Below are 12,997 nucleotides of genomic sequence, written 5' to 3'. Positions count from 1 at the left end.
AGCATGACCACATACATACTACTTTATTATCGGATTTGACTAATTATTTTACTACTATATTCAATTGTCGAATTGCGTTAATTTATAAAACAAAAAGTTTTAGCCAAGGTTCGGCATAACTCACAAGTTGCAAATTTATATGTATATATAACCTAAGAGTACTGTTAAAAGAAAGAAAATCACATTAAATATATTGATTCCACTATCCATCTGCTATGGAAACTAGGCAATCAATATTGCATAAAATATACAAAAAATATCATAGAAAATATTTTTTTCCTTTGTGTAATGCCATGACTTACTTAAAAAAACTTCCAGGTATAATGAGTATAAAGTTAATCACATAAAAATGCAATGGTTTAATGACTCCTCCATTGTTTTAATAATGTACCTGTTGGATGACTGCGGTGGTTTAGTGGTTGTCGGTTGTGGTGTTGGAGCGGCGGGCGTCGTCGGAGCTGGGGTTCGGCTTGACGACCGCGATACAGACATCTGCGATAATTTCCAAAGTTATAATAGAAGGATACAAGATTGTATGTGTAAGAGCTTTAAAGGTATGAATGTATAGCTCATTTTCTATGAATCAATGTATAGTTAACATTATCTAAAAATAAAGACTTTCAGAAATAACAAACATTGTAATAAAATTATTTTTGTTTACTATGAATATACCTGCAGATTCATCAGTCAAGAATTCAAGGAGCGGAAGGGGCCATGAGCTATACTACACCAATTTTATGAAGAAATTATGAATATGAAGGAATATTTACCTGTTGGGCACGATGCGGATGTGAAGAGTGCGAGTTGTGGGCGTGCGCAGGCGTGGGCGCGTGGGCGGGAGGCGGCGCCGGTGGTGGTGAAGGCGCGGGAGCAGCCAGACGGCGCTCGATCTCTTGCTCCTGTTGCAGCGCTCGTACAAACGCGGTTTTAAGACGAGCCGTGTGCTCGGCCTGTAAGTGTTGCATACATTTGTATGAATGAATAGTGTTAGACTAAATATTTTTTTACAGGGATATTAGACATGGTCAAATTCGGTGAAACAAAAGGAGTAGGTTTGGTTTCATCAATCACCTCAAATGCTGTAGAAAAAATGCCAATAGTTATTGCTGACAAAAATAATTATAATAAGTTATTACCTACGGAATTAAAATTGTTGGATTATATGGATGCTTCACCTAAGCAAGCGCCTGACGTTATGTTAATATCAAACAACCTTAATGTGCTATCTGCATAAATGAGGCGCTCGCTCTCTCTCTTTCTGCGTACCGTTCTCTGTATCATATTTTATATTAAAATAAATAGTTATATTATAATAACTATTTAGTTTAATATTACAACTAATTCAAATTCTTAACTATTATTTTATCAAAAAAGATGGTTCGCGATCTATTGGCGGAAAAATAGTCCTAACGTCTTTCTAATTGTAAATCATGTTGCATGTGTATGTGTAAATGATATATACATCATATTTTATGTTATGATACGTAGAAAATACATTACCTTACTAGTAAGCTATCACTGCCATTTAGGGTATTTAGGATTTATTGGTAATTAGATAATATATATAATATGTATCGTGCATGTATAGCAAATAAAATTATGTTATTAAATATATTTTCCATAACATTTAGCACCTATCTACTAGTTACTTCTGCACCACACTGAGATCATTTGTAAAGAATGCCCTAAGTCTACCATTACAAGTAAAAAGCATTAATAAATAAATATAGTAATGTATCACAATTGCCAAATTAATTAAGCGCTTTGTTCGAAAATATGCTTCGATTGGTCAGTGCGCCATGTCTTTTTAATTAAGAACAACTTAATTATTCTTAATCGTATAGACCAGTTTGTAAGCTATAAGTAAATGTGTGAGATGCGGTACCTTGAGCGCGCGCTTGACGTTGCCGGAGACACAGAGCTCGCACAGACGGCGGGCTGCGGGCGCGCAGCTGAAGGTAGCATCCTGGCGGCGCGCCGCGTGCGGGGGCGAGCGCTCCCAGCGCCACACCGCCGTGAAGTCACAGCCGCACTGCGCGCATACCGCCGGGACGCTTGATCTCGGCATACTATCGCACACATACCACATTACATAAAACTACATTTAACCGACATACATTAGACTACACGTACGATTTAATTTTACGACTATAGTCAAATGAAATCAAAATAGGCTATTAAAACACTTTAACATCCATCAACATAAATGGCATTGTCCCTGCGGGAAGCTAACACTGGCTCGAAAGGCAGTTATACCATATTAAACCAATACAGTTATAACTTCAAGTTTCAAGTCAGTATACTTCGTTTCCGCAATTTCGAAGAGAAATATAAATAAGGGGTTGTTTTGTGACTAAAACAGAACTGACCGTTCTTCGTTGGTGAGGTAGTCTACAACGTGCTCCAGGCCGACCAGATACACAAAGTCTGTGTTGCTGGGTGACGGGATGAAGTTCATCTCCGGCGGTGGCGGCTTCGGTGGAGGAATCTGTAAATAAAAAAAATTTATAAGCGCCATAAACTTTTATATCAATTTATTCCATAAACCTAAAATATGACAATTCAATTAATCAATTAAAAACCCTTTAAACTTTTTAATTTTGTTTCCCATATTTCGCATAAAAAAAGAACACATAAATACGCTGATGAAAAAACAATTTTAAAGAATTTTTTTCTAGAATAAACGAACCTGAAGAAGCGTTTTTTCCAACTGCTTACGCAAGGCCAGTTTAGCAGCGGCCTGTCTCTGCGCCGGCGTTTGTGTGTCATCCGAACTGCGAGAGCTGGCCTGTACAAAATAATACAAAAAAAAAACTTGAGCCATTTTTTTCAATAACATTAATACCTATAGTTCTACAGCGCGAACATTATTAAAACGAATGTTATTTCATCAAAAATGATTTTAAATTTAATACATGAAATTTCCCCATCGCATTTATATGTATAACTTAAATTTTTATTAAAAGGATTAAACACGATCTTTTTAATATAAAAATCTTTTGATTTTATCCAGTGACATTATATTCGCTAAATGTTGTCATGAGGATACACAATTTTTAATTTATATAGTTATGTTTCCAATAATCATCATCGTGTCAACTGATAGACGCCCATTGCAATGCTTCCCTAAAACCAAGCGCCATGATAGAAGTCTTTCGTTACCTTCATCCAACGACTTCCTGGGACCTTGATTATGAAGTCATCGATCCACCTAGTGGGAGGCCTACCAACGCTGCATCTACCTACTTGTAGTCGCCACTCGGAAACCTTCCGGCTCCAACCAGCATTGCTTGCACGAACGATGTGCCCACCAGCCATTTTAGACGAGTACTTTTTTGACTTAATATGAACCTTGCACCATCACTGTATGTAATTCCAAATAAATGTGAAATTACATATATGAGTAATTTGATGTTATAAAAACATAATGTGATATTGTAAAAGTGACATCACTTCTCCATACTCACTGCATCGCTTGTGCTACTGGTGACAGATGAGTTGTCCTGAGCGGGCTTGCAATAAAATTAAGTTTTATTTAAAACCCTATAAGAAGAGACGGACAAATATTGTGACCAGCAAGTGCATTTTAATTTAATAATATTTAGCTATGATTTAAAGTTCAAAGATATTTTATGTTTTAGTTCATTATGCTATGAAAAAAATTTAATTAAAATTCATCAGATAATTTGCCATATAAGAAAAAAGAATTGTGTAATTACTAAGTACATATATGCTATATATTTTCTTATTGTGTTATTTTGGAAGGTCATCACGAAGTCATCATAATAAATGAGTCAACTGCGAGATATAGTCCTCCTCCATAGATTTACAACAGGTACGGTTTGAAGAGGCCTGCATGCACTGTCTTCCGTCCTTGATAAACATATTTGTTCACTTTGTGGGATGTTCTCCACTGCAACTGGGGATCTGTGGTCTCCAATAAAGAACTTTAATGCTAAAGCGGCCATCAGCTTCTTTCTGCGGGCTTTATCCCATCTTGTCAAACTTGTCAAGTTTTTTTACTATGCATTTTACTTTTATACATCTAATCCCCATCAACAAGTAAAACCTTTAAATTAATTTGAACAAACAAATAATGTATATCAAGAATTAATATCTAAATACCTTGGGCTGTGCGTGCTGCGTGGTTGGTGGAGGGGCGGGTGTTATAGTCACCGACGGCGTAATGCTGGCACCGCCGCTCGCCGAACTCTGTGTAATAGTGTTATCAATGTTTTAAACTCCATAGAAAATAATAGCCAAATTTCCCACTTTTATTCCAATCAAAATGCTGAATGCATAAAGAATGAAGTCCCTTATCAAAGTTACGTAAAGTCAACATCATGTTTTCAGCTGTAAAACAGGCTTCCCCCAAAGATTTACAGCGGCCTGCATCCGGCGTCGTCATCGACAAGGTTAAATGTCCACCTTGTGGGTGGAGGTCGAATGCTGCCCTTGCTAGTCTGTGGTCTTCACTACACTTTAAGGCCTCAGCAGACATCTGTTCTGCATCATATGTGGCATGCCCACTGCCACTTTAACTTGCCAATGCGCTGCACTAATAACTACTACCGTTGATCAAAGAATGTTCTCATTCCTGGTCCCCAGCTTGTAGAAAAATACTTAAAGAGACCAAAGTTAACCCCCCCCCCCCATCACCCAATGTATTATCCACTTCAACTGACTTTCACTTGAACTTCTACTAATTCCAGCTATGGACAGAGTTAAATATTTTTTCATGCACTTTATGTGACATTAATTTTCTCATTAAAGAAAGACGAGACAAGTGAACCTTGTTAATCATTGACTCTCTTATCATATTTATATATATATACATACATAGAATAATCAACTTTTTTCTCACCTGTGAGCGATAGGGTCCTGGAGTCAGGGTTGCGCCGCCTGGTAGGCTAGATGGACGACGCGCCGATGAAGCTAAGTTGTTGCCTGTTGTTCCAGTTGTACTAGAACGCTAGAACATATTAAGAAATTTGTACATATCGCCGTAGCGTCTATCACTCACACTGATCATACCAAGCGGTACAGACAATAAATAAATATTTAATATTATTAAGTTGTGACTTCCTTATGTTTAAATATGGTACTTGGCTGACTTTCCTCCTCTTGTGAGATTCTGATAAATAATACTAATTATGATGGAATGAAACATAAAGAAGGGACTTAAAAATGTATTGCTGTTACTATTGGTAAATATGTGTGAATAACTTTGTGTTTGGCACTAATCAGTGTAACATTACTCCTAAGGATGCCCCATAGAGGGGTGAAACTCGTGTTCAGTGATTTAACGGTGGTAGTTGTGTAATTCGCATTGTTTGCCGTATGCGCATTTATCATCGAGCTGGCGGGCGGTGCACTTTATTGCACGACTAATACTGCATTGGCGGAAGTAGCTATATATTGGTCCTTTTTTTACTTGTACATTTGCTGGTCTTGTTTTTGATTAATTAACTGCGCAAATTTTAATTCTATCGGTTGGTATTAAAATTTACAAGATTTGAGGAGCGCAAGAGTCAATATTATTAATGGAGATTTGGGTTGCTCTATTCTCAACACGATGATGAAACAAATCTATACAAGATCAAACTACCTTCAAAATCACCTCCGTAATAAAATGGCAGAAAATTGTATGTTTTCATGCTATTTTTCCCCCTCGTTTATAGTTGCTATAAGTGTAAAACAATATAATACCTTATTCTGCTGGTGCGCTGGAGGCGGAGCTGGAGTCACCGTCACTCCAGGAGGAACCACACAACCACTACCTGCCAAGGCAGTGCCTGTTGTAGTGTCCTGCAAACATGTTTTATTCTGAAAAAAAATCGACTTAAATGAGTTCCCATGTTTTTATGTAATAAAAAAGGTACATAATTATAAATTAGTATTAAAATCAATAAAAAATTGAAAAACCAGTTATTCACTAAATCGAAAAGAATGTGTAAAATCAAGTTTACCTTAGCGGGAGGTATTCCGGTGGTCTGTTGCGATTGTCGTAGTTTCCTGAGCAGAACGAGGCGCGTTTCTTCGGCGCGTAGTTTCTCCCGCAGCGCTCTTAGATGTCGCTCGCGTTCCCATATCTCGGCACTGGATAACTCCTGATATACATAAAATAAATTTATTGTTCCTTTCAGTAGAAATACAAAAAAAAATCCGGACTATGATAAGTTTTTTTTATAAGTTTATCCCATATTAGCATCTGTGTTTATTTTTTTTAAATACTTCTGTAATTTCACTTTTGCTGTTGTTTGCATATGTTTTGGCAAACATTGGACAAATCTTCATGGAACTTGACCTGAGATGCCAGAGCAATGAAGGCGCTTAGCCTAGTCCTTATATAATATACACAAGATTTATCTTAGAACATACTTTTAATTTTAGATTTAAAACGAAGAAAATGAAGGTCTAAATTGAGTATAGTTTAAGTATATAATGGAGACAAGGCATTTTATTAATTTTATTTATATAACAAGTATAGATGCAACACAAACTCACTCTGTGACCGGCAATGGGCAGCGGCGGATCATTCTCGTCTTCCTCGGACTCATCGTCGTCGCGAGGCTCGCGCGGCGACTCTGGGGCTGCTACCGGCAGAGTGCTCGGCGTTATCGACACGTTGACGCCCGCGTTAAGTTTGCTGCTCACATCTGTAACGTTATCAAAATTAACAAGAAGAAATATTTATATATAACTACTTTCGTAGTGTAAGAAAGTTTGCTTACGCTTGTTCGTAAGAAGATATATATGTATTATTGGGACCCGAAAGTAATGTCGTTTCTGCTGACATATTTAACAGAAAAACCGATTGATTTTTACCGCTCTAGCATTGAAAATTTGTATACTAGATGGTAAAAGGTTATTGATAACGTAGTGAATCTACTGTTAATAAGAATTAAAAACTTTTTAACCCTTTGCACTCCGTTGTCGCCGTATTTGCGACATTAAAAAGCTAACAATAAATCCGCTGTCGCCGTAGCGGCGACATGGTTGTTTTGCTGCCTTGGTGCCCTTAACAGTTAGGTAAGCAAAATAGTCTGTGCTTATCTTATAGTGTTTATGATACGTTTATTATGCTTACATTGTAATAAGAGTAAAAAGTGCTCTATTTAAGTTTATTTCGTTACACTCATAACGTTATAACCCTAGTGAAGATGGAAGGTGAAAATTTTGACGATAGTTGTGAAATAAGTGATGTGGAAGATGAACTCGATTTTGCGTTGCTTGCCGACGATTTAAGTGAAATAGAATTAGAAGATCATTTAGAGACAGATAGTGACGATAGTGAAGTAATAGTAGTTAGAAAAAAAAGAAGCATTGCAATTATTGAATCAGATTTAGAGGACGAAGATACACCATCTGTAGACGGCGATGTATGGAGTAATATTACGGGAAGCGACATTCCTTTGGAAAAAATCAATTTTTCAACAGGAAATAAAATACCAGGGCCACAAGTTTTCAACATCGAGGAACCATTACAATTTTTTAAACTGTATTTCACGGAAGAGTTAGTGGACGAAATAGTGTCAGAAACAAATAGTTACGCCAAGAACAAATTGAAAAATAAAACTCTTTCCAAAGATTCTATATGGCATACATGGCGCGACACAAGTAAGGAGGAATTTTGGGCCTTTATCGGTGTAATTTTGAATTCTAATAGACAGGAAAAAGGACAAAGACGCGAAACTTCGGAATACTGTGATACTTGTCCCGGTAAACCGCGAATGCATATGGGCAATTGTTTCGAAAGATATCACACTTTAAGAAATTTTAAGTCCTAAAATTTATGTTTTTCTTTTATAATATAAGTTAGAATATGTTTTGTTTATAAAATAGCTAAGAAATAAAAATTTTGTTTTATTGAAACGACTCTATTTTTCTTCTACATCATAGGTATGTACTTGGAACTAATATAGTGCTGGAGTTGCTGGTAGCCTCTATGCATTACTAGGCTGGAGTGCAAAGGGTTAAAAATGTAGTCGTGTGAACTTAAATTAAGAAAGCTACATTACTTTCCGGTCCCCTTAATAGTATATCATAGTCGCGCAATGAGCATGCTCAACGGGAATAGCTATGATTGGGATTTCTTCGCGGTATCGAATGGGAATGAGGAGATCCGTAGATGAAGGAATGTAACATAACATTGTCCAGGGGACTGGCAATTTGAAGCAGCAGTAGGCCAGCGTCCAGAACAGATAGCCACTATGGTCTTACAATTCTATGGTGGAGACTAAGAATCGACTAGCGAAACGTAGGACGGACAACCACAAGGTAGACATCTGAATTTATAAAGATCGTCAGAAGCTGCTATGTGAAGTCTGCTTGTTACCAGTCATACTGGAAATTTATAGGGAAGGCCCATGTCGAGGTTCAAATTGAAGAAGACCCGTTTTGAATCTGAAACATAGATTATTAATGATATTCAAATATATTACCGGTGAACGGAGCAGGCGCGGGCAGGTTTGGTTTGCGATGTGGTGGTGCAGCCGGTAAGAGAACGATGTCTGGACTCTCGGCGTAGCTCCTCTGCTCCGAGCGTGGACGGAGTACACGCTTGCCGCTGGCGCCCTGATTACAGATAGTTATTTTGAATTTAAAATTACAACATTTAAATAATGATTGATATTATATATATATATATATATATATATATATATATATATATATATATATATATATATATATATAAAATATATATATATATGTATAAAATATATATAAAAAGCATTATTATGTTTACTTTCGCTACCCTTAAATTATTCTATTTCAATGTATAACTAATAGCAGTATAAATTCCAAGCTTTTATATTCTGAAATCCTTTTCAATGCAAAATATTATTGTTATTGAATCAATCTCCTATGTACAATAAGTAGCTACCAAAGTTGTACACACAATTTTCTTGGTGACTATCACATCTGCTTCCATCGATGAAACAAAATATTTAAGTATTTAATGGATTCAGGCGTTACATTGCGGAAGTCCATCCTAAATAAGAAAGGACCAATATCCAGCCACCTCCGCACATGCAGTGGTCGTCGTGCACGAAAGTGCACCGCCCGCCAGCCCGCCCGTAAATGCGCATGCGACAGACAATGCAAACTACACAACCGCCACCGTAAATTCACTCAACACGTGTTTCACCCCTCCACGGGGCATCTTCAGGAGTTGTTACACAGATTAGTGCTAAACACCGAGTCTAATAAAAAGATAATAAATATTTAAGTATTTATAATAACACACTCCCTAACAATATAAGATCTCAAAGACAAGCAACAATATGGGTAACTGTTACATTGCTTCAATGACATATATTTATATACTTTTCCTTGTTGGTAACTGAATTTAATTGTAACCTAAAAGAAAAATTAAAAAAGCTATTTGCTCTTGTAATTATATACGCATTCCACATCTCAAATAATGTAATATGCAAGAAATTACTAACAATTTTTGCCAAAACATTTTTTTAAGTTATACATTTAAATAAAAACAAAGAATTCGGTGCAAAAAGGTTAAATGTACACAGTCTTTGCTTCATTAATTGATACACTAACTTTAATAATTAGGAAAAGTAAAGCAAAATTAGTACATATATCACAACAATACATGATAAAGAAAAGGAAATGATAATCTATAAACAACTTGCATCGTAGCATGTTTTCATTGAAATTATAATTAATGTCTGCGAGATAACAAATGAACACATTGTGACCTGAATATTTAACAATTAATTGAACATTTAAAAATAACGTTTGAATAATTTATATGTTAATGTGAGAATAGTGAATAGACATGCAGACTATGTTATCAAAAAAAAAATTCAATTGTATTTAAAAAAAACTAGCTCTAATAATAATGATGTATCAATAACTCCCACTATATGACAAACATCATTACACAGAATTAATTACCCAGATTACTAGTACTTAGTAACAATGACAAAAGACACTAAGTGAGTGCTTTATTTCAGTATTTATTAGAGTAGGGTACCAATACAGTAACAGCAATTTTCGTATGCATTTTTGACATTGATAGTATCACTGTCAGTCAATGGCAAGTAGGGTGACTATATTTATAAAATAATTAATATTTTATCTTTGTTTTAATAATCATATTCACATTGTATCTTAGTGAAACATGATAGGTTTATTAATATACCACTTTATAAGAAACTTGGGGCACTGTGGATTATAAACAAGCTCTGCTACATGCATATTCAACATCAAGAGATAAGATAAGTCTCCTTGTTACAGTTTCACCAAGCACTAGTTTCAAAAGTGACACATGATGTTTACATAACATGAAACAAATATTTGTATTGTGATTGAATCTGTTTATGACCATCAATTAAATTTTTAAATTAAATCTATTAAGGCATACAACGCTTCTTATTAATAATTCCATTAGCATTTATCCTATTCAAAATCCTAAAACTAGTCTTTATGAGAGAACTTGTGGTAATTCCACTGAGACTTAGTCTTCGGCAGACATTATGCCATAAGAATTTTCATTAGAAATTTAGGCTTAATACATTTGTATGGATATTTAATCATCATAGGCTTCATGTTAAACAACACCAGCTGGTTAACAACTTCAAAATAACCGTTTTACATATTCAGAATTAAATTTCAGAATAGATATCACATATACACTAAAATAACTTTGGTGAAAAATAATAAAGTTGATAAAAGATTGGAGAGATACTGGAAGTTGTTAGGTTTTTTTTTCTGCTTGCCTGACAATAAATAATGAAATAAAGTTTGTACAATGGGTGTTACTTTTAAATGTAACAGTTGTGTGACTCCATTTTTTAAGGAACAGATGTAAGTGTCACTGCGGGCATTAAGATTGCGGCCATTCTGTATCTAGCTGCACTTGATTGCCAGCACCACTTGGCTTTGCATACCGGAAACATTATACAGGTTTAACTGCATCACAGTTTTATAGGACGCATCGTAATGTACACATTATTCCAAGAAAAAAATTTGTGTAAAATAAATTTGTTTCATTCTTGATTAATGGAGCCTACAGGTTATACATAAATACATAATAACTGTGTAAAAAAATACTCACCGTTATTCTTTCAATCTTGCGGTTTGATTGCAAAAATACAAGTTATTTTAGTTAAAGATTGTGTTTTTTTTAACTTAAACAATTTAAAGTTTAGACTAATAAAAATGTACTCCACATACATGCAAAGTAAGCATTTTAACATGAAGTTGCAGATAAAGCACAGCTAACCTCTTATCCATTACTTTATGGTACAATATTACTGGCATCTTAAATACATAATATAAATCTACAGTTAAAACATGTACAGTAATGCTTTACAAATTGAAGTGAGAAGCATTAGTTAATGTTAAAGTATGAAACATATCAGCTGTTTTGCTGCAAGTGAGCTTTCTGAATAAGTAAAAATAAATTAAGTAACTTAGATAGGTGTTTATATTACTTTACCTTTGTATTGATAATATTGATTATAACAATAATTATGATACTTGGTTAATAAATAATGCCATGAACTATCTTATATGTAGTGATGTTCTTCAAAAACTTTACTTTTGTATTGAAGTATTTATGATGCTTAGACAAAAAGTTTCTTGAGTGGCAACCACAAACTGGTAGGTGTAGGATAAAAAGGATCCCACAATAGGTGGACTAACAATGTAGTCAAGGATGTGGAAAGTTGCTGGATGGTGGCACCAAAAGATTGCTCATTATGGTGATCTTTGGGTGTGGCCTGTGCCCTGCAGTGGACATTATCAGCAAATATGATGATAATGATGATTGATGATGACTGTATTATAATTAATGACTTGAGCTATGTTTAAATTTGTTTCATTGTTTAATAAACTTACATGTGGTGGAGGTTGTGCTGGAGTGATTGTCAATCCACTTGCAGTGAGTGCTCTTAACTCACTTAATTCAGGGGGTAAAGATCTGTAATTTAAAAATGATAAAAAGTTAAAAAAAAAGAATCTGAGCTTTCTTATAATTAATATACATATAATCAGTCAAAATTTATGCCAAATTTAATAACTAAATAGTACTACACTATGCAAAATAGTATTAGTTTGCTAATGCTGATTAATATTTAAGATATAATGTCCCAGTAATCCATAGAACAGATATTATTAATTTTAAATGTACATTGATAATGTAAAAAAAAGTATTCTGTATTTCTGTCAGACTTTTACATTTAATGGTTTTAAAAACCCCTTTTAAGAATATGTGTTTGTATTGTGTATTTTATAAATTGTTATTATTTTATGTAAATTACAGTTTTTAATTAATGTTTTATAAACAAACACTAGCAAACCATGGAAAGTAAAAATAATGTATATTTTTACATGAATGATTAAGGGCATTTATATAAAATAACTAATGAATTATTCATCTATGGTTTGATTACATTTTATTAATATAGTTATAAATATATTGATATAAAACTGTTACAAAATCTTCAAAGATAATAAATTAAACAAATGTTTACATGATACGTGTATAAAAGATCGAATTACCTGACGCTAAGATCGACCGCCGAATCGTCAACGTCCATTGTGCTCCACTGTACTCAAAACAATTACAGATTCAATTAGGCAATCGCATCTAAAAATCAATACAACTAAATAAGATTGGATTATGTATTACGTTAATTCATATGAATAATTTTAAGTAAACAACTTGGTTATGTTATTTTAGTCATCGACTACTGCCGCCCAATGGCTACTTTGTAGTTTGATATAATTATTTGGTAATGTATGAACATTTTAATACCATTGCAACCGGGTGACAGACAACTGACAACGACCATCAATCGACAATTCCCAAATAAATAACACAAGCCTTACTTCAAATTAATCAATAATTAGGTAAACCTTTTATTCTCTTATTTACCTAAACTGGTCATCAACGAAACAATTAAACTATTAAATTATTACACTTAATTTCCATAAAACTATGTGAAACCATGGCACAGTACACGATACA

At 34.4% G+C, this 12,997-nt stretch overlaps 1 protein-coding gene across 5 annotated transcripts in view; it reads right to left on the bottom strand.

Annotated features, from left to right (window-relative positions):
- The window catches only part of LOC137924741 (transcriptional repressor p66-beta-like), an 18,845-nt gene extending 5,848 nt beyond the window's left edge, over positions 1 to 12,997 (bottom strand). For 3 of the 5 annotated variants that reach the window (XM_068768159.1, XM_068768162.1, XM_068768161.1), the window contains exons 1-14: positions 12,905 to 12,997; positions 12,529 to 12,616; positions 11,866 to 11,947; positions 8,445 to 8,577; positions 6,508 to 6,659; positions 5,970 to 6,110; positions 5,710 to 5,826; positions 4,865 to 4,972; positions 4,126 to 4,212; positions 2,690 to 2,788; positions 2,370 to 2,488; positions 1,886 to 2,069; positions 771 to 950; positions 392 to 492 (exon numbers count right to left, since the gene is read on the bottom strand). In XM_068768159.1, the coding sequence (XP_068624260.1) occupies positions 392 to 492; positions 771 to 950; positions 1,886 to 2,069; positions 2,370 to 2,488; positions 2,690 to 2,788; positions 4,126 to 4,212; positions 4,865 to 4,972; positions 5,710 to 5,826; positions 5,970 to 6,110; positions 6,508 to 6,659; positions 8,445 to 8,577; positions 11,866 to 11,947; positions 12,529 to 12,566 (1,541 nt within the window). In that variant the 5' untranslated portion in view covers positions 12,567 to 12,616; positions 12,905 to 12,997. The remainder of the gene's footprint in view (positions 1 to 391; positions 493 to 770; positions 951 to 1,885; positions 2,070 to 2,369; positions 2,489 to 2,689; positions 2,789 to 4,125; positions 4,213 to 4,864; positions 4,973 to 5,709; positions 5,827 to 5,969; positions 6,111 to 6,507; positions 6,660 to 8,444; positions 8,578 to 11,865; positions 11,948 to 12,528; positions 12,617 to 12,904) is intronic. The other 2 variants (XM_068768163.1, XM_068768160.1) reach the window with 2 other exon arrangements.

This window comes from Battus philenor, unplaced genomic scaffold (assembly GCF_028537555.1).
Source record: "Battus philenor isolate CCGP_79_NKW_IND1 unplaced genomic scaffold, ilBatPhil1.0.hap1 SCAF_24, whole genome shotgun sequence".
NCBI classification, from domain to species: domain Eukaryota; kingdom Metazoa; phylum Arthropoda; class Insecta; order Lepidoptera; family Papilionidae; genus Battus; species Battus philenor.
This window is presented reverse-complemented; position numbering and strand designations above follow the sequence as displayed.